This window comes from Monodon monoceros, unplaced genomic scaffold, assembly GCF_005190385.1.
Source record: "Monodon monoceros isolate NGI ecotype Baffin Bay Population unplaced genomic scaffold, NGI_Narwhal_1 Super_Scaffold_4, whole genome shotgun sequence".
Lineage (NCBI taxonomy): Eukaryota > Metazoa > Chordata > Mammalia > Artiodactyla > Monodontidae > Monodon > Monodon monoceros.
Genome location: NW_021703781.1, coordinates 55,093,938 through 55,116,805, shown reverse-complemented (window position 1 = coordinate 55,116,805; position 22,868 = coordinate 55,093,938). Strand labels below are relative to the sequence as shown.

General features: G+C 37.1%; 1 protein-coding gene across 2 annotated transcripts in view; it reads right to left on the bottom strand.

The window, feature by feature from the left end:
- Positions 1 to 1,186: 1,186 nt before the first annotated feature.
- SLF2 (SMC5-SMC6 complex localization factor 2) overlaps positions 1,187 to 22,868 on the bottom strand; it is a 42,113-nt gene continuing 20,431 nt past the window's right edge. For both annotated transcript variants that reach the window (XM_029245738.1, XM_029245739.1), the window contains exons 10-20: positions 22,303 to 22,378; positions 21,360 to 21,501; positions 17,271 to 17,373; positions 16,180 to 16,356; positions 14,730 to 14,827; positions 13,905 to 13,992; positions 11,529 to 11,660; positions 11,037 to 11,114; positions 9,297 to 9,383; positions 7,076 to 7,144; positions 1,187 to 4,629 (exon numbers count right to left, since the gene is read on the bottom strand). In XM_029245738.1, the coding sequence (XP_029101571.1) occupies positions 4,594 to 4,629; positions 7,076 to 7,144; positions 9,297 to 9,383; positions 11,037 to 11,114; positions 11,529 to 11,660; positions 13,905 to 13,992; positions 14,730 to 14,827; positions 16,180 to 16,356; positions 17,271 to 17,373; positions 21,360 to 21,501; positions 22,303 to 22,378 (1,086 nt within the window). In that variant the 3' untranslated portion in view covers positions 1,187 to 4,593. The remainder of the gene's footprint in view (positions 4,630 to 7,075; positions 7,145 to 9,296; positions 9,384 to 11,036; positions 11,115 to 11,528; positions 11,661 to 13,904; positions 13,993 to 14,729; positions 14,828 to 16,179; positions 16,357 to 17,270; positions 17,374 to 21,359; positions 21,502 to 22,302; positions 22,379 to 22,868) is intronic.

The following is a 22,868-nucleotide window of genomic DNA, read 5'->3' as shown; positions in this document are numbered from 1 at the left end:
TCTGAGAAGAGCCTCAAAGTAGAGCTAAATAATGACAGCTATCATTTATTGAGTTCTTGCTATATGCCAGGCCTTTGCTAAGCACTTTTCATGAATTAGCTTATTTAGCCCTCACTAATCCTGAGGTAGACACTGTTATTATTCCTTTTAACAGATGAAGAAACTAAGGCTCAGAGGAGCTAAGTAACTTGCCAAAGATCACATGGCTGGTATGGTGAATCTGGGATCTGAGGTCAGGACTAAGGGCAAGGTCAAGGCCCTTAACTTGTAAAGGCTGTACTGCCTGTCTCCCAGTAAGTACTTAAGGCAATTTCTCTGCTTTGCCTAGGCTGTTGCTCCCTACCCCTCCATCCCACGTCTGGAGAAAAGTGCTCACAGGCGGGTTGGTCTCCTCCTAACCAGCCTGTCAGAAGGGAGAAAGAAATACTGGCATGGTTCTGGAACTCAAGCCTCTGGCAACCATGCCTAGCCCTTCTTTGAGCTCATAAGAACAGTTTCTCCTGTGAGGAGGTCTCAACCTATGTCTCCTCTCAGGTGGCATATCCAGAGCTGTATCTGCCTGGCAGGTTGCAGCTCTGCCTCTGCACTGTATGGCTTCCCCTTTCTTTGCCCTGAGCTTTACAACAAGGGAGCCAGGCCAAGGGAATTCTTTTCCAGTCCCCTTTGCCTAATAACAGAAAATATTTTCACCTGGATTTCAGAAAGTAAGATTCATGAGAGCTCTGTTTGTTTGTGTTGTTTACCACCAAATCCTAAAGAGTGCTTAGCATGCAGTAGGTACTTAACAGTTGTTGAATGGACATAGTGAATAGGTGATCTAAAAATGAGATTACCAAATTCCTGACTGCAAAGGATGCAGCAAATTACTAATTGGGTTATATAAAAGTAAACTATGTACAACTATGGCTTTATGTATTCCAGACAGGAAACATCAAGCTAAAAATCTGACTAGAGAATCCAATGCAAGAGGAAGAAAGGAAGAAATCAGTTTAAAAACTAGGGCTTCCGTGGTGGCGCAGTGGTTGAGAGTCCGCCTGCCGATGCAGGGGACACGGGTTTGTGCCCCAGTCCGGGAAGACCCCACATGCCGCGGAGCGGCTGGGCCCGTGAGCCATGGCCACTGAGCCTGCGCATCTGGAGCCTGTGCTCCACAACGGGAGAGGCCACAACAGTGAGAGGCCTGCGTACCGCAAAAAAAAAACCCACAAAAACAAACAAAAAAAACAACCTAGGTGGGGCAGGGGAAGAATCAGGACATTCCAGATACTTAACCATCCCCACTCCCAAACAAATATTACTAAACACATGTCCAAAATGAAGAAAAAGCCATTTTAATAACAGACACATACATTCATAGGACTTAAAACAAGATGTAAATAGTATAAAATTAAAAAAAAAAAGAGTAAAGAAAATCTGCATTTACTTGTAAACTTCATAAAAGCTGGTGGATTAACTGGCTGATAGGATTGCCCAGGGAAAACAAACACACAGATAAGGAGGTGCACCAACACTGTTAATGAATAAGAAATAACTGCAGATCATGCTCTATATGCCCAAGCCACCTGTACCCTAACTTGTCTCCTTAGAGACAAACCAGAACAGTCCTCCCCTAATTCTCCAACTCAGTCACTTGTTAATGGGTCACCTCTTAAATTTTTGTTTTTTTAAATTTGAAAACTACTCTTGGTTTAAAGACTCCACACATTATTACTGGCCAGTCCCCACCGACTATACTTGTTTTGACAGAAATAAAAATACAAATGCTCCAACTGAGCCTGGATGACAACACACCATTTTCTTTTACATCTGGGGAGATTTTTGTGAAGTCCAAAGCAAGCTATTACTTGTACTTCAAAACAAAAACAAAATGCCAGCCTTCTAAAAGGTGACAAAGGCACCACTGCCCTCAGGAGATAGACAGAAAATGTACAAATGCTGTTACTTTACTGCTACATAGATGCATTTTGTGCATGGAAAGCCTCTTCATTTAACGTGATATACCCAACAGAATTATATTTTAGGATAACAAGAAAAGCAGTTTAGAAAAGGCAAACAGTTACACACAGAAGCATAAACACAAGTACCTTATTTTTCAGCTTGCAATAAGGGTAATAAGTTTGACATACATATCCAGAAAATTAGACAAGGTGATTTTTGGCACAGTAATATTGCCAAACACACCACCACTTAGTGCAAGCTTTGTTTGCCAAGTCAAAAAAAGTGGCCTGACATTCTCTGTGCAATGAACATATTCTCCCCCACTACCATCCCATTCACTGGGCAACAGCAGCAGGAGGGAGACAAAGCATGGGGACTCAGAGGGAAAAGGATAATACTTAATTTGGGAGAAAAACCATGGGCTAATTGTGCTAAAGAGACTCACAAAAATTTTTGAGAACCCCAATGCAAATACTGGCTGGAATATGACCTGGAGACTAAAGACACCTACCAAAGTCATAAATACAAGGGTCCCAACTGATGTTTGGCCATTGATTTTAAAGGGACAGGTGAAGTATTTTTCTCTAATGGAGAAAGACAATTAAAAATAGAGACTTTTCTTATTGGAACTGCTAAATAAAAATGTATCAAAGTGGTTTTAAATTTGATGGGCAGTTATCTGTTGAAACTGCAATACAAAAGGGTCACTCAAAAAAAAAAACCTGAATAACCCACTTGTCCCCCTGTCAATGTACACAATTAGAAAATATTTACACACTGTAATTACAAGCAATATAAGCAGTATTTTATACTTTGAGATATTGTACACTTTACACAATGCAAAATGAGAAAAATATGGACACTTATAAAATTACACACAAATAATGTATCTACAAAGTATTAAATTACAGAGAGTGAAAGCCCCCATTGTTGGGCAGATAGATGCCAGAGTTTCAAGCTTCTGTCAATATAACTCTTTGTATCTATCTCATTAACCATAAGTGGCATTTTCTAACAATACCCTTGAGAGGTAGTATCAAGATAATAATATTCTTACCAGTAAACTCAACACAGAATAAAACTTTTGTTGGTCTGACTCTTGAAGCCTCATTCAGCCTGGGTTCTTGGGAACTGGATTAACTTAGTCTTCCCTATAAAATCTCTAACTGCTCAATGCTTGACATGGGCTCAAAAGTTACTGATACTATTTTAAATGATAAATTTAAGATAAAATGGTTTTTACTCCTAAGCCTCAATTTAGATGTAGAAAGCTAGTTTTCAAAATTTATTTTCTCCCCTCTCAAACCCATTTAAACGTCAAGCCCAATTCCCTTCTCCTCCATCATCCTTCCCCCACAACTGGAGGAAGCAGAGTGCTCAGGAGAGCAGTGTCATCCAAGTCAATATTGAAAGAAAGGAAAACAAAGCTGGCATTATCTTTCAAGAAACAAACCCTCCTAAAAGGGACAGTCAACAAAAGAATTTTTCAGTTAGCTAGTAAGAGGCTATTACTACCAAAGGCTTCAAAAGGCCCTTAGGCTAAGACCAGCATGTGCACTTCTACTAACCCTCCACCATTTAAACCAAAGGATGGCTTTCCAGTGTTTAAGAATTTAGAGCAGCTGTGGTTTTCAAGTGCAACAAATTTAAAATACAAGCACACATGCGCACACAAATACACACGCGTGCGTAGTGTACCAAAGAATAAATGCCATTCAGGTCTCTGCCAAGGTTATATACTCATGAAAGTAAGGTTTTTGGAAACTTGTCCAGATCTTTAAGCTTTTACAATATAGACTTCTGTAATATGGCTACAAAGGGCCAGAATTCTAAGATTTAGCCAAGATTCTAAAATTTAACCAGTATTAAAAAATATATATATATATATATATATATATATATATATATGCACTTAAAGAAAATCCAAAACAAACTGCATATGTATGTTTTGGAATAAAAACAGAGCCACTATTTTATAGCTTAAACTCTTCCCCTTAAGGGGATCTGACAATATACCAAACTTCTGTTTCTCAACTGTTTGTTTCGATGTATTTTAAAAACCCAACAGATTTATAATCTTGAATAGCCAAGAAAAATTCATGGATTAAAACCCGCCAGTGGTTTACAGGAGTAACAGAAGAGATTTATCCTTTCTATTAGTAAACTCAGTTCTAAGTGTTCCCTTTGAGTCGTAAAATAACCAAGATGGAAAATTAAACCAAACTGGAACTTGATCTTGGTTTCCATGTCCATCTCCTCAAGTTCATCCAAACCCTTTCTTCCATCCTTTCTGTGATTATCCAAGTGCCGCAAATACAATCCAAACAAACAAACAAAAAAGATAACTGGCTTACAATTTAACAAGAGTTAACAGGGGAAGGTTAGACGTGCAACTATCAGCTGCTTCCACCCCTCCCCTCTTGTTACGGGATTCTGCTCTTTTAAAAGGCTGATTGCCTTTTTAAGCGGATCGCATTTCGTATCTGCTTCAGAAATGGCAATTTCTTCATTACCAGCTTCATACTAGATATTCAAGTAGCACATTTGCTGAACATTTTCTTGGCCTTCCACTGGGTTCTGTAGTACTTTCTACTCCTTTAGGAAAGACTTTTATTGAATTTCTCTTGGTTCATAATTTTGCTGCTGCAACTCCTGTTAAGAATCTGGTACCCAGAAGTCATGAAGCTGCCCCTAGAAAAGGGAAGGGGGAAAAAAACAGAATAAAGGAAAATCAGATTATGAATTAATCCTTATAAAACCACTAATCATCAGACAATGCGTTTTGATAATGAAAGTAATAAAGTTTTGATATTATAAATTGCTCTGAAAATTTACAGTAATCAGATTCAAGTTTCACATTTTATAGTCTAAAAATTTAAAAAAAGTATAAATAAGTACAAGATGTTTTCCTCAGTAACACACACGTGTGGAGCGACATATTTAAAAAGATTAAGTAAAAAGTTAAGCTGATTTTTAAAATATTTATTTATTTGGCAGTGCCAGGTCTCAGTTGCGGCATGTGGGATATTTTTTAGTTGCGGCATGCGGGATCTAGTTCCCTGACCAGGGATCAGACCCGGAGCCCCTGCATTGGGAGTGTGGAGTCTTAACCACTGGACCACCAGGGAAGTCCCTGTTAAGCTGATTAATATAAAGTTTTGGTATTAAATTCTTTTCTGTTTTAATGTTACATCAACAAAAATGGCAGGCCTAAAAAAAAAGTCTACTGAGATTAAAAACTAAAACAAGAACAACAAAATGTTAACTTAAGGTTTCTCAAAGACTTCTCTATATTATGAAGAACACCAACAGCAAAAAAGTCAAAGTGTCGTAACACAGTGAGACTGCTTTTCTTAACTAATCTTCAGTGCTCCTGCTACTTTTATATAAAATATAAGCAACTTCTAGGCCCTATCTAATGAAAGTATGGTCCCTGGATCAGCAGCATTGGCATCAGTCTGAGAACCTGTTAGGAATGCAGAATATCTCAGGCTACACTCCAGATCTATTAAATCACAATCCGTATTTCAACAAGTTCCTTATTGAAGCCTATGTACATTAAAATTTGAGAAGCAGGGAATTCCCTGGCAGTCCAGCAGTTAGGCCTCTGTGCTTTCACTGCTGAGGGCACAGGTTCAATCCCTGGTCTGGGAACTAAGATCTCACAAGCCACATGGCATGGCCAAATTAAAAATAAATAAATAAAATTTGAGAAGCATTTTCGACAATCCCATATTAGTTGGTTTGTAAATAAGCAGGATGGCAAACTTAATATCAGGTGTTTAAACAATGCTCCTCTTAAGGAAAGTCTCCTTAGATATAACACCAAAACCCTAAGTGACAAAAGAAAAAAAAAGATAAAACCGAACTTCATCATAACGAAAAACTTCTGTTCTACAAATAATATCATCAAAACAATAAAAGACAACATACAGGATGGGAGAAAATACTTGCAAATTATATACCTAATGAGGGACTTATATTTAGAACACATGGAAAATTCTTACAATTAGAAAATTTAAAAATGGGCAAAGGATTTGAACAGACATTTCTTCAAAGAAGCTATATGAATGGCCAATAAACACATAAAAAGATGCTCAACATCATTAGTTATTAGGGAAATGCAAATTAAAATCAAAATGACATTCCATGTCCAACCCCCTACTATGACTATATCAAAAAGACAGATAATAACAAGTGTTGGCAAGAATGTGGAGAAATCAGAAACCTCACACATTCTGGTGGGAATGTAAAACAGTGAAGCCACTTTGGAAAACAGTCTGGCAGTTCCTCAAAACATTTAACACAGAATTACTATATGATCCAACAATCCCACTCCCAGGTATATGCCCAAAATGTTTTCATTTGAAATCATACATTTACACCAAAACCTATACACAAATGTTCATGGAAGCATTACTCATAACAGCCAGGAAGTGGAAACAACTCAGATGTCCATTTAATAAGTAGATATATAAAATGTGGTATATCCATAATGAAATATTATTTGGCAATAGAAAGGACATACAACATGCTACAATATGGATTAACTTAACATTATGTTACATAAAAGAAGCCAGTCATAAAAGACTACATCATATATGATTCCATTTGTATGAAATATAAAAAACAGGCAACTCTATACAGACAGAAAGTGGATTAGTGGTTGTCTAGGGCATGGAGTGGGGACAGGAGTGCAGGTGGTTGGGAATGAGAAGTGACTGCTAATAGGTATGTGATCTCTTTTTGGAGTGACAAAAATGTTCTAAAGTTAGATTGTGGTGATGACTGCACAACTCTGTGCATATACTAAAAAATACTGTACACTTTGGATGAAATGAATGATATGTGAATTTTATCTTAATAAAGATATTAAGAAAAATACTCCACGAGAAATAACCTCCATTTGATGCAGTGTAACATTTTAAAGTGGGGTCAAACACCTTTGGAAATAAATTAATGAATATAAGAGCAAACAAAAATTTAAAAACATACATAAAATATTATACTGGGGTTTTCAGTTCATTTTAGGATACCTAGAAGCAAGTGCTCTGTCATACTTTTTTTTGAACAGTATGAAGAAATAACATTTAGCAAAACTACTGAGAATAAATGAAACTGTTTAATAAAACGACACCTGAGTAGGTCGACAGTTCTGGATTATTTCCTGCCATTTTCCATGTATCCTGGCAACCAAGTCTTTTACCTTAAAAATATCAAGAAGGGGAAAGGGGATCAGAGCAAAACAATTTAATGCTTGATACAAAAGACCTGATAGCTGTGACAGACCCACACCCAACAACTCAATGTGGTTTCTGTTAAGAAAGAGAGAATAAACTCCTCTACTTCTGGAGGGGCTTTCAAGTCATAGTGATTACTAAGACCTTCCTTCATCACCATATCCAAAATACTGAATGCTTAGGACTCCATTTTCCCATTAGTTACTAACGATCATCCAGAAAAACATACTCCCTGCCTTCAAGACACTTATATTTTCAACTTGCTGTCTTTTGAACACCCACAAAGGGAAGCTGAAGAGTGGCCTTTGTTACAGGACCCAAAGCTTTGGCTGTTCCCTGCCTTCCAAGTTCTATTTGAAAGACTCAAGGCCACAAAAAAAGGGTTGTCATCTGTTCCTTTTCACACTATTACAAGATCCAAAATTCAATGTTAAGCCTCTCTAGGTTTTTGCAAAGTACAGTGGACTCTTGAACAACGCGGGGGTTAGTGGTGCCAAGACCCCGCACAGCAGAAAATCATACTGCTCTCTGCCTCAAAAACAAAGAAAGTGATAAATGACTTACCCAAGGGCAGGAAGCTGAAATGGTTTGGACAGAATCAGTACTCAAATCCATGTTGTTCAAAGGTAGACTACACTATGAATCCTCTTCTTTTTTTTTTTTTTTAGCGGTACGCGGGCCTCTCACTGTTGTGGCCTCTCTCGTTGCAGAGCACAGGCTCCGGACGCGCAGGCTCAGTGGCCATGGCTCACGGGCCTAGCCGCTCCGCGGCATGTGGGATCTTCCCGGACCGGGGCACGGACCCGTGTCCCCTGCATCGGCAGGCAGACTCTCAACGACTGTGCCACCAGGGAAGCCCCTATGAATCCTCTTTAAATACCTGATCTATTCCTGTATTTGGAGGTTTAGCAAGTCTCTGTGTGAAACTCCTACCATATTAGAGATTCTCAGTTAGTTCCTGGACATAACTGCTTGACAAAATGTTTTATTTAATTAAATTAATTTATTTATTTGGTCGTGCCACACAGCACGTGGGATCTTAGTTCCCTGACCAGGGATCGCACCCACGTCCTCCGCAGTGGATGCACAGAGTCTTAACCGCTAGACTGCCTGGGAAGTCCCAACAAAGTGTTTTAAACAGGTCAGGAATTTTATAGTTGCTTTAAGTTATTAAAAGGTCTGCTTTTTTCTCCATTTAGAGTTCAGCAGATTCAGTTTCTCTAAAACAAGCGCCACCTTTTTCTACCAGAGGCTTGTGGAGAGGCATGCAATTCATCTATTTCAGCAGGACCATCCCCTGAAAGCAACTGCCACAGACCTCTGTGTCATTCTCTGCTCTAAGTAAGAGGAGCCCTGGCACCAGTCTATGCCCAGCCTCTTGGCTTTAAGAAACAAAAACCTTGGGTGGTCCTCCTTAGCATGTCTGTCAGCAGTAGCCACTACCACCAAGTTCTATGGGCCAGTAACTCTAGTTAATGTTCAAAAGAATGTGCTTCTGAAACTACAGTTTCCACTCTAAGGCAAAGAGCTATCCCCTACATGTATTTGAAAATCTGCAATCTGATACAATTTCATTAGTTGCTCATTTTTGTATTTAACTTAAATCTATTAAAATAAATACAGATACTAAATCTAAATGGGAATTGCTGAAATATCTAACCTTTACAGCTAATTAATGTAAAATATAAAGTTACAAAGCTGAAACCTCACATTCAATGACTATCCAAACACAAATGGCAAGAATGGATCGGCTCTACACTACAAAAGCTAAAAGATGATTTAGAATAAAAAAAATCCTTAGAAGAAAAAGTTTCCAGAAGATCCTGTTATGTTTCAGGAAAAATCGTCAAATTGTTTTATTAATACCGAAGTTGCTTTCCTAACTCCATACTCATATATTCAGCTTGTCTTAGTATTCGCTTTGAGATTCCCCCCCCCGCTTTACTTTCAATCTAGCTAGAAGTACTTAGTAGAAGTTAATTTGTTATTAAAGGAGAAAGTCATATTTCTAATCTTATATGTTCCTTCTTAAAGAGAGGCTTATACGTATTACTCAAGTATTAACGAAACCAAGGTTAAACAAACAAAAAGCTAACAATAAGAAAAACACACGCTTACCTTAGTTCTATAAAACAGTCTTGCATCTTCCCTAATATCACACTTAACATGCTTTTCTAAAGCCCCACAGAGGTGCACAAAGTGTTTCTGTGTAAAACAAATGCAAGGGATGAAAACAACTCTGAAGCATTACAAATTAACAAAGAAAAGATCATGTAGCTAGGACAGCTAACAATCATTTTAAAAAATCTACCTTAGCAATTTCTGATATTAACTATCCAACATAATAGCAGTCATATCAGTAAAAAGTACTAACTGCCACAACAATAAGACTGTTATAGTTTATTGCTAGTTAATGCATAAAATATACATAAAAATAAAGGTTGTTTTGCTATGTATTAAGGCACATTAATGAAAATTAACCCTAGAATTCAGACTGTGAAGTAGTGCCTAGAAATTTAAGAGTCTTTCCATTAACACATTCTCTAATGAAATATTCAAGTAACAGCTAACCTATTTTTTTCTCTATGAACAAAAGGAGGTTTAGTGGTAGTTCCTTGAAAAATTAAGTGCCTTAAGTTTTAGAAGTGTATAGTCCAAAACAGTCACACTCATATATATATACTAAGGTTGAATATACTAAGGTGAGAATGTAAATGAACATTTTTTGGGAGGGTAATGTGATAACAACCATTTTTAAATAATTAAAATTTGAAAAATTTATAACCTTTGATCTAGCATTTCTACTTCTAGGAATTTACCCTACAGAAATGCTTCCAAAGGTTCGTGTTAGCACTGTGTGTAATCACACAGAAAGGAATGTTCATCAATAAACGTTTTGAAATACTACAGTTATTAGATAGACGTGCCAGTAATTTACAGTGGGGGAAAAAGAAAGACAAGTTGCAAATAATATGAATAACATGACCTCATTAAAAAATAATTATGTTAGTATATGCATAAATTATGGAGAAATTTATAGGAGGGCACTGGATTATAAAGTCTTTCACTTTCTACCTTATATGGTTTTATAATAACTGAATTTTAAAGCAATAATCATTGATTGTTTTCTAATCAGAAAAAAATAATTTAAAAATGTAAAGACCATATATAAGAACAGATAGATGACTATGTTAGGTTCCAATCAGGAGAGCAAACAATAGTTCTATGTACAGCAGTGTTTATAAAAAGACATGAACCAGTCTTGTGTCCTTCCGATCATGCCTAAGGAGATACAAAGTTTTAAACAGGGGTTGGATTACCTAAGGTGTGAAACATGAAGAATTAAACAAGAACTTTCCCCAGGAGTATGCAACATGATAGGATAGGAAGAATAAAATAATTCAAAATGAAAATCTTAACATGGTGAGATAATTTAGAAATGCATATCTGAAGTAGCCTGACTTACCATCAGTTTAATTTTGAAAGCAAACATTATTTCTAAATAAAAAGGAAGTGGAGTGGGAGCAGAGATGGGAAGAAACCAACTAAGAGCTAGCCCATTTGGTATTTGGTGATCTTGATATCTTATTAATGTATTACACTACTGCCAAGTTATCACAGTTAAGTCCCACTCCAGTAAACAGAACTAACATGTGTAGACAAATAATTTTTGTCAGTGACATGGCTGCAAGGTTACTATTACTTCTCTCTTTCCAGTGTACACTCGGATTTCTATAGTGAATCCAACGGTAACTTGATAAAAGTTATTTTATTAAGTTTTCTCCTATATAAAGAATGTTCATTTATTCCATCAATAGTGACACTTATTAAAAACAAAAAACACTAAAAAATACCTACCCGTTGTCCAGAAGAAAAAGAGTGAGAACAACTAACTTCACCGACTAAATGAAGAAGAATGTAGGTCAGGTAATATGCCTGGTAGAGAAATGAATAAAATCAACACCCATGAATTAGCTAGAATACATGTCATCCCAGTTTATACATTAGGAAAGCTGCCTAGGAAGGATTAAGGATTTGCTCAAGTTAACTGAGCTGGTTAGTAAGGAAAAGCCAAGCATTTATCCCAGGTTTCTGATTTCTAACTCAAGTGCATTCCTTTTACCACCTCACGACTGCCCTAGTAAAGGGCTACAAAAAATACTCCCAGTATTAAATTACCAACAACCATCCTTTTACCTCAATCTTCAAGTCAACTGAAGAATTTCATGACAGCAATAAACAAAAATATCATTCACTATATAATTGTGTTTGCTAGAATGTTATCTAGTCTCTAAACCCAGAAACGTCCATGGTTAAGATCATCTTTTGAGATGATCTAGCTGTGGATACCTGCTTTTCAAGTTCCAAATGAAGACTATCATCAATAGTGCCATTTGGTTGTTCAGCCCTTTTCTTCAAGACCATTTTCTTCAACAAATCTGAAGGCTTCATTTGCACAAGATAGCGATGCAAGACTGATATCTATCAAAAGAAAGAGTAGACACTGAATAATTTTTGCCTTCTCTAATTTTGCCCCTTTAGCTTCTTATAGTCCAGTGATATTCACTTAACTTAAAAGTCCCCAATTGACCCACCAAGGTCATGTGACTTTTCTGTACTATTAAACTTCACTGCAATAAAATGAGAGTAAAAAAAGTCCCCAATTGCTTTAAAGGGATCTTATTTTATTTTTATGGCTGTGCCATGCAGCTTGCAGGATCTTATTTCTTCGTTCAGGGATTGAACCCAGGCCCCAGCAGTGAAAGTGCTAAGTCCTAACCACTGGACCACCAGGGAATTCCCTAAAAGGGATATTAAAGATTTAGTACTTGTAATTGAGGATGAAAACTTGAGGAGACCAAATGGCATTACAATAGAGGTCAAAGGGAGGACTTTCTTTGAGAAATTATTTGAAAGGCAGCAGAGTTGAATCCTCCTCCCTGTGAGTAGCATTATTGAATTCTGAAAAGAATTCTTTTTAAAAATAAATAAATTTATTTATTTATTTATGGCTGCGTTGGGTCTTTGTCGCTGCACACGGGCTTTTCTCTAGTTGCGGCGAGTCGGGGCAACTCTTCGTTGCAGTGCGTGGGGCTTCTCATTGAGGTGGCTTCTCTTGTTGCGGAGCACGGGCTCTAAGCACGCGGGCTTCAGTAGTTGTGAAGCACGGGCTTAGCTGCTCCGCGGCATGTGGGATCTTCCCAGACCAGGGCCTGAACCTGTGTCCCCTGCATTGGTAGGCGGATTCTTAACCACTATGCCACCAGGGAAGTCCAAGAATTCTCTCTTGATGGTAGTAAATATCACTGAAAGGACTGAGAGCTATTTGCTAATTACCCTCGTGGCTCAGGTGTGGTCCCCCCAAAAATCTAGAATGAAATCTACATCAACTCTACTAATGTAGAAACCAGCTGTCCTTTCAATCTCTCTGTCCCACAGCACCCTGTGCATACTTCCATCAGTTCTTGCTACACTGTACCACAATGGTTGCTTAATTCTGTTTCGACCACTACATTATATTTTCAAGGTCAGAGTCTCTTATTCATTTTTTTTTTTTCTTAATCTGTAGGACCTAACAGATTATCTTGTACTGAACTGCAGTTCAAACAAGACCACCACATCTAGATCAGGTTCTGTGTTGAGTTTTCAGATTCAACTATGAATAACCCCATTAGTGTTATTATGCTTGTAAAAAGCCTTCAGGACTTCTCAGAGTGGGGTTTCTATAGGACATGTTTATACACACTCATATACACACTCATACATGATATATTCACTACTGGGCAACCACATTTAAGCTCTATAATTTAAAGACTTTAATATTAAAATAGGTACAAGATGAAATTAATGTTTAATAGTTCTACAATTTCTAATCTTGTGATAAAATTACTAACATTGACAAGGTGAACTAATTAAATGTCATATTTATATAGCACATTACGATTTTCCCAGTACTTTTTTTTTTTTTTTAATTTATTTTTGGCTGCATTGGATCTTCGTTGCTGCGCGTAGGTTTTCTCTAATTATGGCAAGCGGGGGCTACTCTTCGTTGTAGTGCGTGGGCTTCTCATTGCAGTGGCTTCTCTTGTTGCAAAGCATGGGCTCTAGGTGTGTGGGCTTCAGTAGTTGCGACTCAGTAGTCGTGGCGCACAGGCTTAGTTGCTCCATGGCATGTGGGATCTTCCTGGACCAGGGCTCAAACCTGTGTCCCTTGCATTGGCAGGCAGATTCTTAACCACTGTGCCACCAGGGAAGCCCTTTCCCAGTACTTTTTATACATTAATTCATCTAATTGTCCACAACCATCCTATGTGGTAGAGGATGTGATACTGTCTCTATTTCACACATAAAGAAACTGGGTCTCATTAGTTAAGTACCATGCTAAAGATTACATGAATAGTATTATGCCTGTGTTAGGATCTATTTTTTTTTTTTTTTTGCGGTACGCGGGCCTCTCACTGTTGTGGCCTCTCCCGTTGCGGAGCACAGGCTCCGGACGCGCAGGCTCAGTGGCCACGGCTCACGGGCCCAGCCGCTCCACGGCATGTGGGATCTACCCGGACCGGGGCACGAACCCACATCCCCTGCATCGGCAGGTGGACTCTCAACCACTGCGCCACGAGGGAAGCCCATAACCTCAGTAGTTTTGACGTAGGATCCATCAATTTTCTCTACACGTCACTAGCTCTCCCATTTATTAAAAGAAAACAAAAATGTTATTTATACCTGCAGATTATTCGCATTAGGGATATCTTCATGTTTCTCATCCAAAAGCTTTGAAATAATCACTAGGCTGAGGCACTGTCTCAGTTGCCTGGAATTAGAATTTTAAAGTATTTAGAATGTGTTTAATGAATACTGCTTAAGAAGCAAATGAAGTTTGCAAAAAGAAGTTCTTCTAATTCGAAACATAGCTAATGTTTCAAAAGAAGGCTATACAAGAATATAAAAGCTATACTAGAACAGTAAAATTTTCATGTAAAATATTTGTACACAAAGTTAAAGTTGCCTGAAGCTCAGGAAAACCATTAAGAGCCTTTATCTTTGACCCTGATGATTTACTGTTAGAAAATCTATTTCACTGCTGGGATTTCTTTTTTTTTTTGCGGAGCACAGAAGGCTCCGGACGCGCAGGCTCAGTGGCCATGGCTCACGGGCCCAGCCACTCCGCGGCATGTGAGATCTTCCCAGACCGGGGCGCAAACCTGCATCAGCAGGCGGACTCTCAACCACTATGCCACCAGGGAAGCCCTGGGATTTCTTTTTACTAAAGCCAAAAAAAAAAAAAAAAAGCAAACTGATTCATTTTCATGGTATATGCCATCTATATTAAGTTATCAGATAAGCTAAAATTAAAGATCAAGAATATTACAAACTGATCTAAGTCTCAGAATCAGGCTGTCAATGCCTTTTCCCACAACTGAATATGAAATGAAATAAAAGACTCTGATTTAACATTCAAGGAATGATTAAAGGAAATGAAGGACCTAAAAGCATTTCATTAATGTAAACATACATTTTTCTTAGTGTTTAATTCTCACTTTTCAATACCTTCCACGTGATGTCCAGTTAGGGACCAGCTGTACCAACCACAGAAGGTTGTGGGGATGACTGGAGAGTTCATTTATGGCCAGACAGAGTTCAGGTACCTGAAAACAAACAGTGAGCAAGATTTTTCAAATAGGTCAGTGGAATCAAATATCTAACAGATCATCCACATCCCTTCTTAATGAAGCATTATTATAAAAAGAGCATTCATTTTTAGAAACAGCACGGAGTACACATATTCAGTGTTTTTTTTTTTTTTTTTGCGGTACGTGGGCCTCTCACTGTTGTGGCCTCTCCCGTTGCGGAGCACAGACTCTGGCCGCGCAGGCCCAGCCGCTCCGCAGCATGTGGGATCCTCCCGGACCGGGGCACGAACCCGTGTCCCCTGCATTGGCAGGCGGACTCCCAACCACTGCGCCACCAGGGAAGCCCCCACATATTCAGTTTTATCTCAAACTCTAGAATAGACTGAATAGATACATTTACCAGAATTTCATTTGGCTTTTGTGTTTTGTGCTACATCATATCTATCTGTATTTAAACAGTCCTTCGAAGAATAAAGTCTAAGTACACATACCAGTTTCCAAAGGTATATAATGAGAGTTGCACAAGATAATACATGTTCCTGACTTGGGATTTCTTGAATTTTAGGAATCAACTATTCCAGTATTTAAAGTCTAACAGAACTGCTTCAAAATAATCCCTGAGTAGGGAAGGGAAGTATGGGATGAGGGTAAGAGATGAGATAAGACTGATTATGTCTTGATAATTGTTGAAGTTGGGTGATAAGTATTTAGGGGTTCATTAAACTCTTCTCTCTACTTTTGCATGTTTGACATTTTCCACCAAAAAAGGCTGAAAAATATAATTTAAAAAAACCTAACAAAAACTATACATGTTTACCACCAATGGCTGCAGAAATTCAACTCAACTTCTTGCTGTTATGTATGATTCACTCTATCATTTCATTTAGGTCTCTGTTCAAAGGTCACTTCAGAAAGGGCTTCCTTAACTACCTCATATGAAATAGTAGAGCATCCCTGCCTTGTCCTGCTTTATTGTAATCTGTAGCACTTATTACAACTTAACATGATATTATAATCTACATTTACATTGTTTATAACCTAACCCTTTGACTAGAATAGAAGTGCTGGGAGAGCAAGGGCTTTATCTTCTTCACAGCTTTATCTCTAGCACCTGCATTAATGCTTGGCCCACAGTAAATCCCCAGTAAACATAACACATTTTTTGTGGAATGAATTAACTGCAGTTTTAGAAAAGATTCAGTTTCATGAATTTAAATACAGTGCCAGCACAGACAGTCGTTTCTTCAGTTTATTTTTCATCTGCTGAGCACCTTAACTGAGGTTACAAACTTTCAATTCTGCATGCACTATGAAGTCAAATTGTGATGCTATACAAAAAACAATATTAAAATTTTAAGTAATGTTACCTTTGTATTCCAATCTCTGATGTTTTTCATCAGGTTTATCAGGAGGCTTTGAAAGTCTACTAGAGGAATCTGTTTCAGTTGTTTTTCCAGACTCATTTTAAACAGCATTAAAATCAGTAACATTATTTCACAATCCTGGTAACCTTCCGGATGTATAGATGTACACAAGCCTAGAAACTTTGACACATATCAGAGACAAAACAACTTAAGGAGATATATTTTGCTTGAAGAGTTTACATTATAAAAACTTTTTAACAAAAAATGCAAAAGAGAACTATATAGAAATTGAAACATCAGTTGTCTAGGAAAAAGGCAAGAAATACTCATGTTACTAGTTGACTTGATAAGTATCTTCTTCCCCATTTTTAATTTTCAAAATTTTCTTAACAGTTCAATATCACTGATTTGATTCAGCCACTAAAAATGTTTTAACACTGTTATTAATTCTTGGTCACTAAGTTATACTGTAAGTTACAATTTTTTTCTTCATACATTCTAATTCTAAAAAATTACTGGTTTCAAAACTACTACTAGCAAAAAGCTTCTTGGTAAAGGTATTCCTAGAACTATTTTAATCACATAACTCTGATTCAAAGTTCCCTTTCGTTCCTAATATTAAAACAAAAATAAGGGACTTCCCTGGTTTGTGTTAGGGTTAGTGGTCCAGTGGTTAAGGCTCCACGCAGGGAACTAAGATCCCGCATGCCGCACAGTGCGGCCAATAAACAAAACAAAAAATAAATAAATAAAACAGCAAAAACAACCTTTAATATGAAGATTATTGCTAAGCAATTTCAGAGACTAGAAATCCCATGGTAAAACACTAGTGAATTTTTTTTTTTTTTTTAATTTGGCTGTGCTGGGTCTTAGTTGTGGCACACGGGATCTTCGTTGCTGCGTGCGGGATCTTCAATGCGTCCTGAGGGGATCCAGTTCCCTAAGATCGAACCTGGGCCCCCTGCATTGGGAGCGTGGAGTCTTAACCACTGGACCACCAAGAAAGTCCCTGATTTTGTTTTAAAACCATTAAGCAAAAAACTAAGTGGTTCCAGCTCTGTGCTAAAGACATACAAAAAAGAGTTTTCTCCTACCTTGACCACATTTAAAATGTTGGTTTCAGGGAGAGATGAAAATATTGGCTTACAAGAAGAATCTTCACTTCCTTTCACCCCCGGTGTCATCTGTGTTTCAGAACTATGGAAGAGTGAATAAAAACAATGTGAAATTATGCACAAAACTGTGAGAAGCACTGAACAACAAAAGTTTTACTGAGGTATAATTTACATACAATAAAAGGAATACACACATTTAAAATTTTGATGATATGTATACTGGTGTAACCACCATCCAAATCAAGAAACAGAACATTTCTATAATACCTCAAAAGTCCCTTCATGTCAGATCCGAGTCAATCAGCTATCTCCACTCCAGGTAAATTTGATTTCTATTTCTATGCATTAGTTTTCCCTTGAACAGCTACTTTTTTTTTTTTTAAGGTAAGAAGTGGATTTATTTAGAGAGAAACACACTCCACAGACAGAGTGGGGGCCATCTCAGAAGGTGAGAAAGGCCAAACAGCTACTTTTTATGAGGCGTTCTCTCTGTTGCTCTTGGTGTCAGAGAGCTATGTAGAAGGTGGCTCTGACTACAAAGAACTCATAATATTTAAAGGCCTCATAAGTGGCCCAACAAAACTTCCACAGCAATATAAACAATTCTAAGCACCCCAATTTTGGTTGAGGAATCAGTGAAGGTTCATGGAAGAGGAGACACATGAATTTGGCCTTCAAAACATAGATAATATTTTATTTTTTTTTGAATAAATAACCCTTTCATATGGTTAAAAAAAAAAAGTTAAAAGAAATTAAGGCACAGTGTGCTGAAGAGAACTGTCCTCCCAGTCTAGGCCTTCAGCCACTCATTTCCCCTCCTCACAGACAATCACTACTAGTTTTAGTCCTTCCTCCCACAGGCATTTTATATACATATAAATAAATATGAATACACTCCCCACTGCTTTAATACAAATGGTAGCATACTATACACTCTGTTGTGCACCTCTCTTTCTTCACTTAATATGTCTTAGAGATACTCCTATAATTACATGGGAAGAACTTTATTTTTTAAAATATCTGCTCAGTAGTCCTGTGTCCATTCCTAGCTATACAACCTCAGGCAAGTTACTTAATCTTTCTGTGCCTCACTCACCTGTAAATGGGAATGAAAAAACTATCTAGTAGTTGTAGTGACTATTAAATGAAGTACTCTATATTAAGCCCCCAGAACCATGTCTGGCACATAGTAAACAATATGTAATGTTGGTAATTCTACTCTTATAAACAGTGCTTCAACAAGTGAGACAGATAATTTTGGTGAGCAGACACTGAGGATGGAGGTGAGGGACTAGCATGAGGAAGATCCCATGCAGCAATGGCTAATGTGGAGGAACAGCAACAGAATCAATTTGGTTAGAACAACAGGGTGAACAAAACAGAAAACAGGTCAGAGTCAACTGTAGAGTCTCAAATACAGGTGTAAAGGTTTAATAGTGGAGAAAAAAGCTTTCATAAAAGGAATCCTCTAACAATGAAAGGAATAAATATCTTGGAGGTGGAAAGCCCCCACGGAAAAGGAGATTTTTGCCAGGCTAGGCATGAAACGAGGATCTGAGTTAGACTGACACCGGGAACGAAAAGGAAAGAATAGTTGTGAGATAAGTAGAGGAAGAGGAACACAGGGATGTGACAATTGATGGAATACAGACTAGAAAGAGGTTAGGACTAGGACTGTATTTCCTGCAGAATAATGGTAAAGAAAAGAACTGTCCTAGTATCCTTTAACATCTTACTCTCCCCACCTGAATATTTACTCTAACAACCTTTAAACATTTTTCACTCCAAACCTCCCATTTGGATAGCAACTTGCTACTGTGAATATGCACATATATACCAGCAAAAATGGATAAGCTGCATGTGAGTCCTAGTGAGAAGAGTCAGTTGTGATATCTCAACAGAATTCACTCTCGTGCTCATGTTGTTTAAACAGGTATTTGATTATGTTTCGCTGATTCCTTCACCAGCTTACTCTTGCTTACCTGTGTTCACCTTTGCCTACCACTACACAGCAATGGTGGTGACTTATAGCCACCATATCCCAGCTCCCAAACCTGACTGAGGCAACTCTTCAGTTGGTAAATAATCAATCAAAAAAACAATTTTGCTAAATATTATTTGCATTTATTATGTCTTAATGAAATAATTATATATCTTTATTTCACTATTTCCACTACAGTACCTGTTCACTACAGTGAAGAAAGGAAAACAAATCTGTTCCATACAACATAAAAATTCACCACACACTATTCAGTTCATTAAATGTTAAATAATAAAATAGTATTTTAACTTTCTAAATATAGGTATTTGAGTATTTTGGTCATGTTTGGGGTTTTTGAATGGTCTGAGAAAGCATTATTTTTCCTATTTAAAATAGGATGGATGATGGAATACAGTCTTTATGTGAAAATTTGCTATCCAACATATTTTCAGATACAGGTTACATCTGAGCAACAAGGAGGGATCCTGTATGGGGTGGAAAGAAACAGAGAGATGAAGAGTTTGGTTCTGGATATACCAAGTAACAAAAATTTGCTTTTTTTTTTTTTTTTGAAAAAGTGAAGACGAGAATATTCTCATAAAGTTTAAGAACTGTTTTAATTTTTCTTTTTCTGCCTATTTCCTTTGTCCATTTTTCTAATAGGTTATTGATCTTTTTATTAATTTGAAATTAAGCCTTTGTCTGTGACCAGAGTTCCATTCTTATATAGTTGACCCTTTTTTTCCCTTTTTTTAGTATGTATGTATATATGTATTTATTTATTTTTGGCTGTGTTGGGTCCTCATTGCGGTGCATGGGCTTCTCACTGCGGTGGCTTCTTTTTGTTGCGGAGCAAGGGCTCTAGGTGCGTGGGCTTCAGTAGTTTTGACATGCGGGCTCAGCAGTTGTGGCTCACAGGCTCTAGGAGTGCAGGCTCAGTAGTTGTGGTGCACGGGCTTGGCTGCTCCGTGGCATGTGGGATCTGCCCAGACCAGGGATCGAACCCGTGTCCCCTGCAATGGCAGGCGATTCTCAACCACTGTGCCACAAGGGAAGTCCCTACACTTGACCCTTAAACAATGCAGGGGTCGGGGCACCCACTTGCTGCAAAGTCAAAATCCTCGTATAAAGTATAGTTGGCCCTGGACTTATTTTGTTCCACTGATGGAGCTATGAATACCTGCATTTGTCCCATGTTATTATCTGCTAAGGTCAGTCCCACCTCGTAACTCTTCTTTCTCAAAACTTTCCTGGGTATTTTTTCTATATGGCTTTAGAATCACTTGTAGAGTCCCAACTCCCCTCGTCCCCACAAAAATCTGACTGGCATTTCTTTATTTTATTTTAATTTTATTGGAGTATAGTTGATTTACAATGTTGTGTTAGTTTCATTTCTTATTAGGATCTCATCAAGTTCACAGTTTACCTCAGGGGTAGCTCTAATGTATTTATGATGCTGAACTTTCCTATCTGGTCTTTTTTGTCTCTTAGTAATGTTTACACACACACACACACACACACTTCTATTTAAGTTTATTCCAAGGTATTTAATATATTTTTCTTACTATTGCAAATGAAGTGTATCTTTTAACTAGCTACAGTTCATATACTTTAAGGTTACTAATTTCTCTTTATTAACATTGTACCCTGGCATCCATACCAAATTCTCTTACTGGTTTGCCATAGCTTTTCAGTTGATTCCTAGGCGTCTATGTATACATTAAATCACTTTTTCTGCAAATAATGAATCTTTCACCAACTCATTTCCTATCTTTATATCTCTTTTTTTTTCTTGTCTAATTGTTTTGGCCAGTAGCTCCAAAATAATGGTTAATAACAATAGGCAGTCTTATTTAAAAATTTTTTTTTTAATTTAAAAAATGTCCCCATTTTTTCCCTGTTAAACATGCTGATGGCATTTAGATTAAGTTAGATGTTAAGAATATATCTAATTCAAGATCCGTTTCAACTTTAAGTTTTAAAAAAAATCAAGCATGAATACTGAATTTATCAAATGAATATTAACTGTTTATATATAAATTGTTTAAAAGACAATTTTTGGAGTTAATTATGAAAAGAACACTTACACTAGATCATCTTCATTAAAGTCTGGCTGAAGATTCTCCAGAGGAAACAAAGATTTAAAATCAATTCCCATATTGAAAAACACAGCAGCTATATCAGACAATGATGGGATCCAAGGCCAAACTGGTGAATCACTGAAGGTATCTAGTTAACAGAAGAAAATATTTTATCCCAAATCCTGGGTTCACAAACCCATACTTGCAAGATGACAGTCTGCACATGAAACATGGATTATTACTATGATTTTATAGAAATGGCAGCTGGTAATGATACGTTAACCATATAGTTATTTAGAATGATCATACAGGAATTACAGATTTTCAAATAAATGTGAAGGAAATGACATTTATGAACAAAATATCTGCAAGTGATGGATAAAAGGGTGTAACTCAGGAGGAACATTTTCAGAAGACTGGAAAATAACAACAGTAAAAAACCAACTACTGCTAACACAAAGATTTTACCATGTTCAGTGCCTATATAGTCCCAAGCCTTAAAACAAGTGAAAAAGGTAAATCACAATGCTTGTTTCATTATAAAGGATCTCAAAGGTAAGAATGCAAGTGTCATAGTTTTGCAGTGGATACTTTCAATCTTCTCAGTGCATAATCAGTACAATACTGTTGCTCACGAAAAAGCCATCAAAGTTAATTGGCTAAATAAACTTGCAACTATTTCCACTTATCCAGCACAGTAAGCTATGTCTTGGTAAAAATTAGGTAAGGGATGCCACTTGCAAGATCTTATACCCTTTTTCTCAATGCAACTAGAAAAATGCACTCATTTTTTATTGGAGTTTCATTTCATTATTAAAGACTTTACATTACAAAAATAATTTTTTATTCTATATGTCCAAATATCCTAATTGTTTAGTAATACGAAAGAGTTCATGTACAAAGCAACCAATAATTCACACTGTTAATCTCAATAAATTTATCTACTCACCATTTCTTATTGTTATTTCCATTAATGTACTTAAAATCTGCACAGACACAATACAGTCTGTATGAACTGACATCATCTGCCGAAATAGATAAATGATAGAGTATTAAGAGAGAAGAAAGAGCAAAGAGGCTCAGAGAGATAAACATACTCCACCCAACATAATACATGAGTTGGAATTTAAATCCAGGTCTGATTTGTAAGTCAGAGCCCTTTCCATTCTAACATGCTGATTTTTTTTTTTTACAACTTTCATCTACAATTAGATAAATATAACTTTAAAAACTATCAAAAATACCTTTCTAGTTCATATTATGCCATGAAACCCAAAGACCATAAAGGAGAAGGCTACTACATTGATCACATCACAGGCAAAAATCAAACCACAAACTAGTAAAAATATTTGAAAAGATACAAATATACAAATTAATAGACCAATGTATATTTTTAAGAGCTATTCAGTATTACTAGTAATCAAAGAAATGCAAAGAAAAATGACATGATATCATCAGCTGACTTCAAGACTGGTAAAGATTAAGAGTTTTCATAATACCCAGTGTTCACAAGAG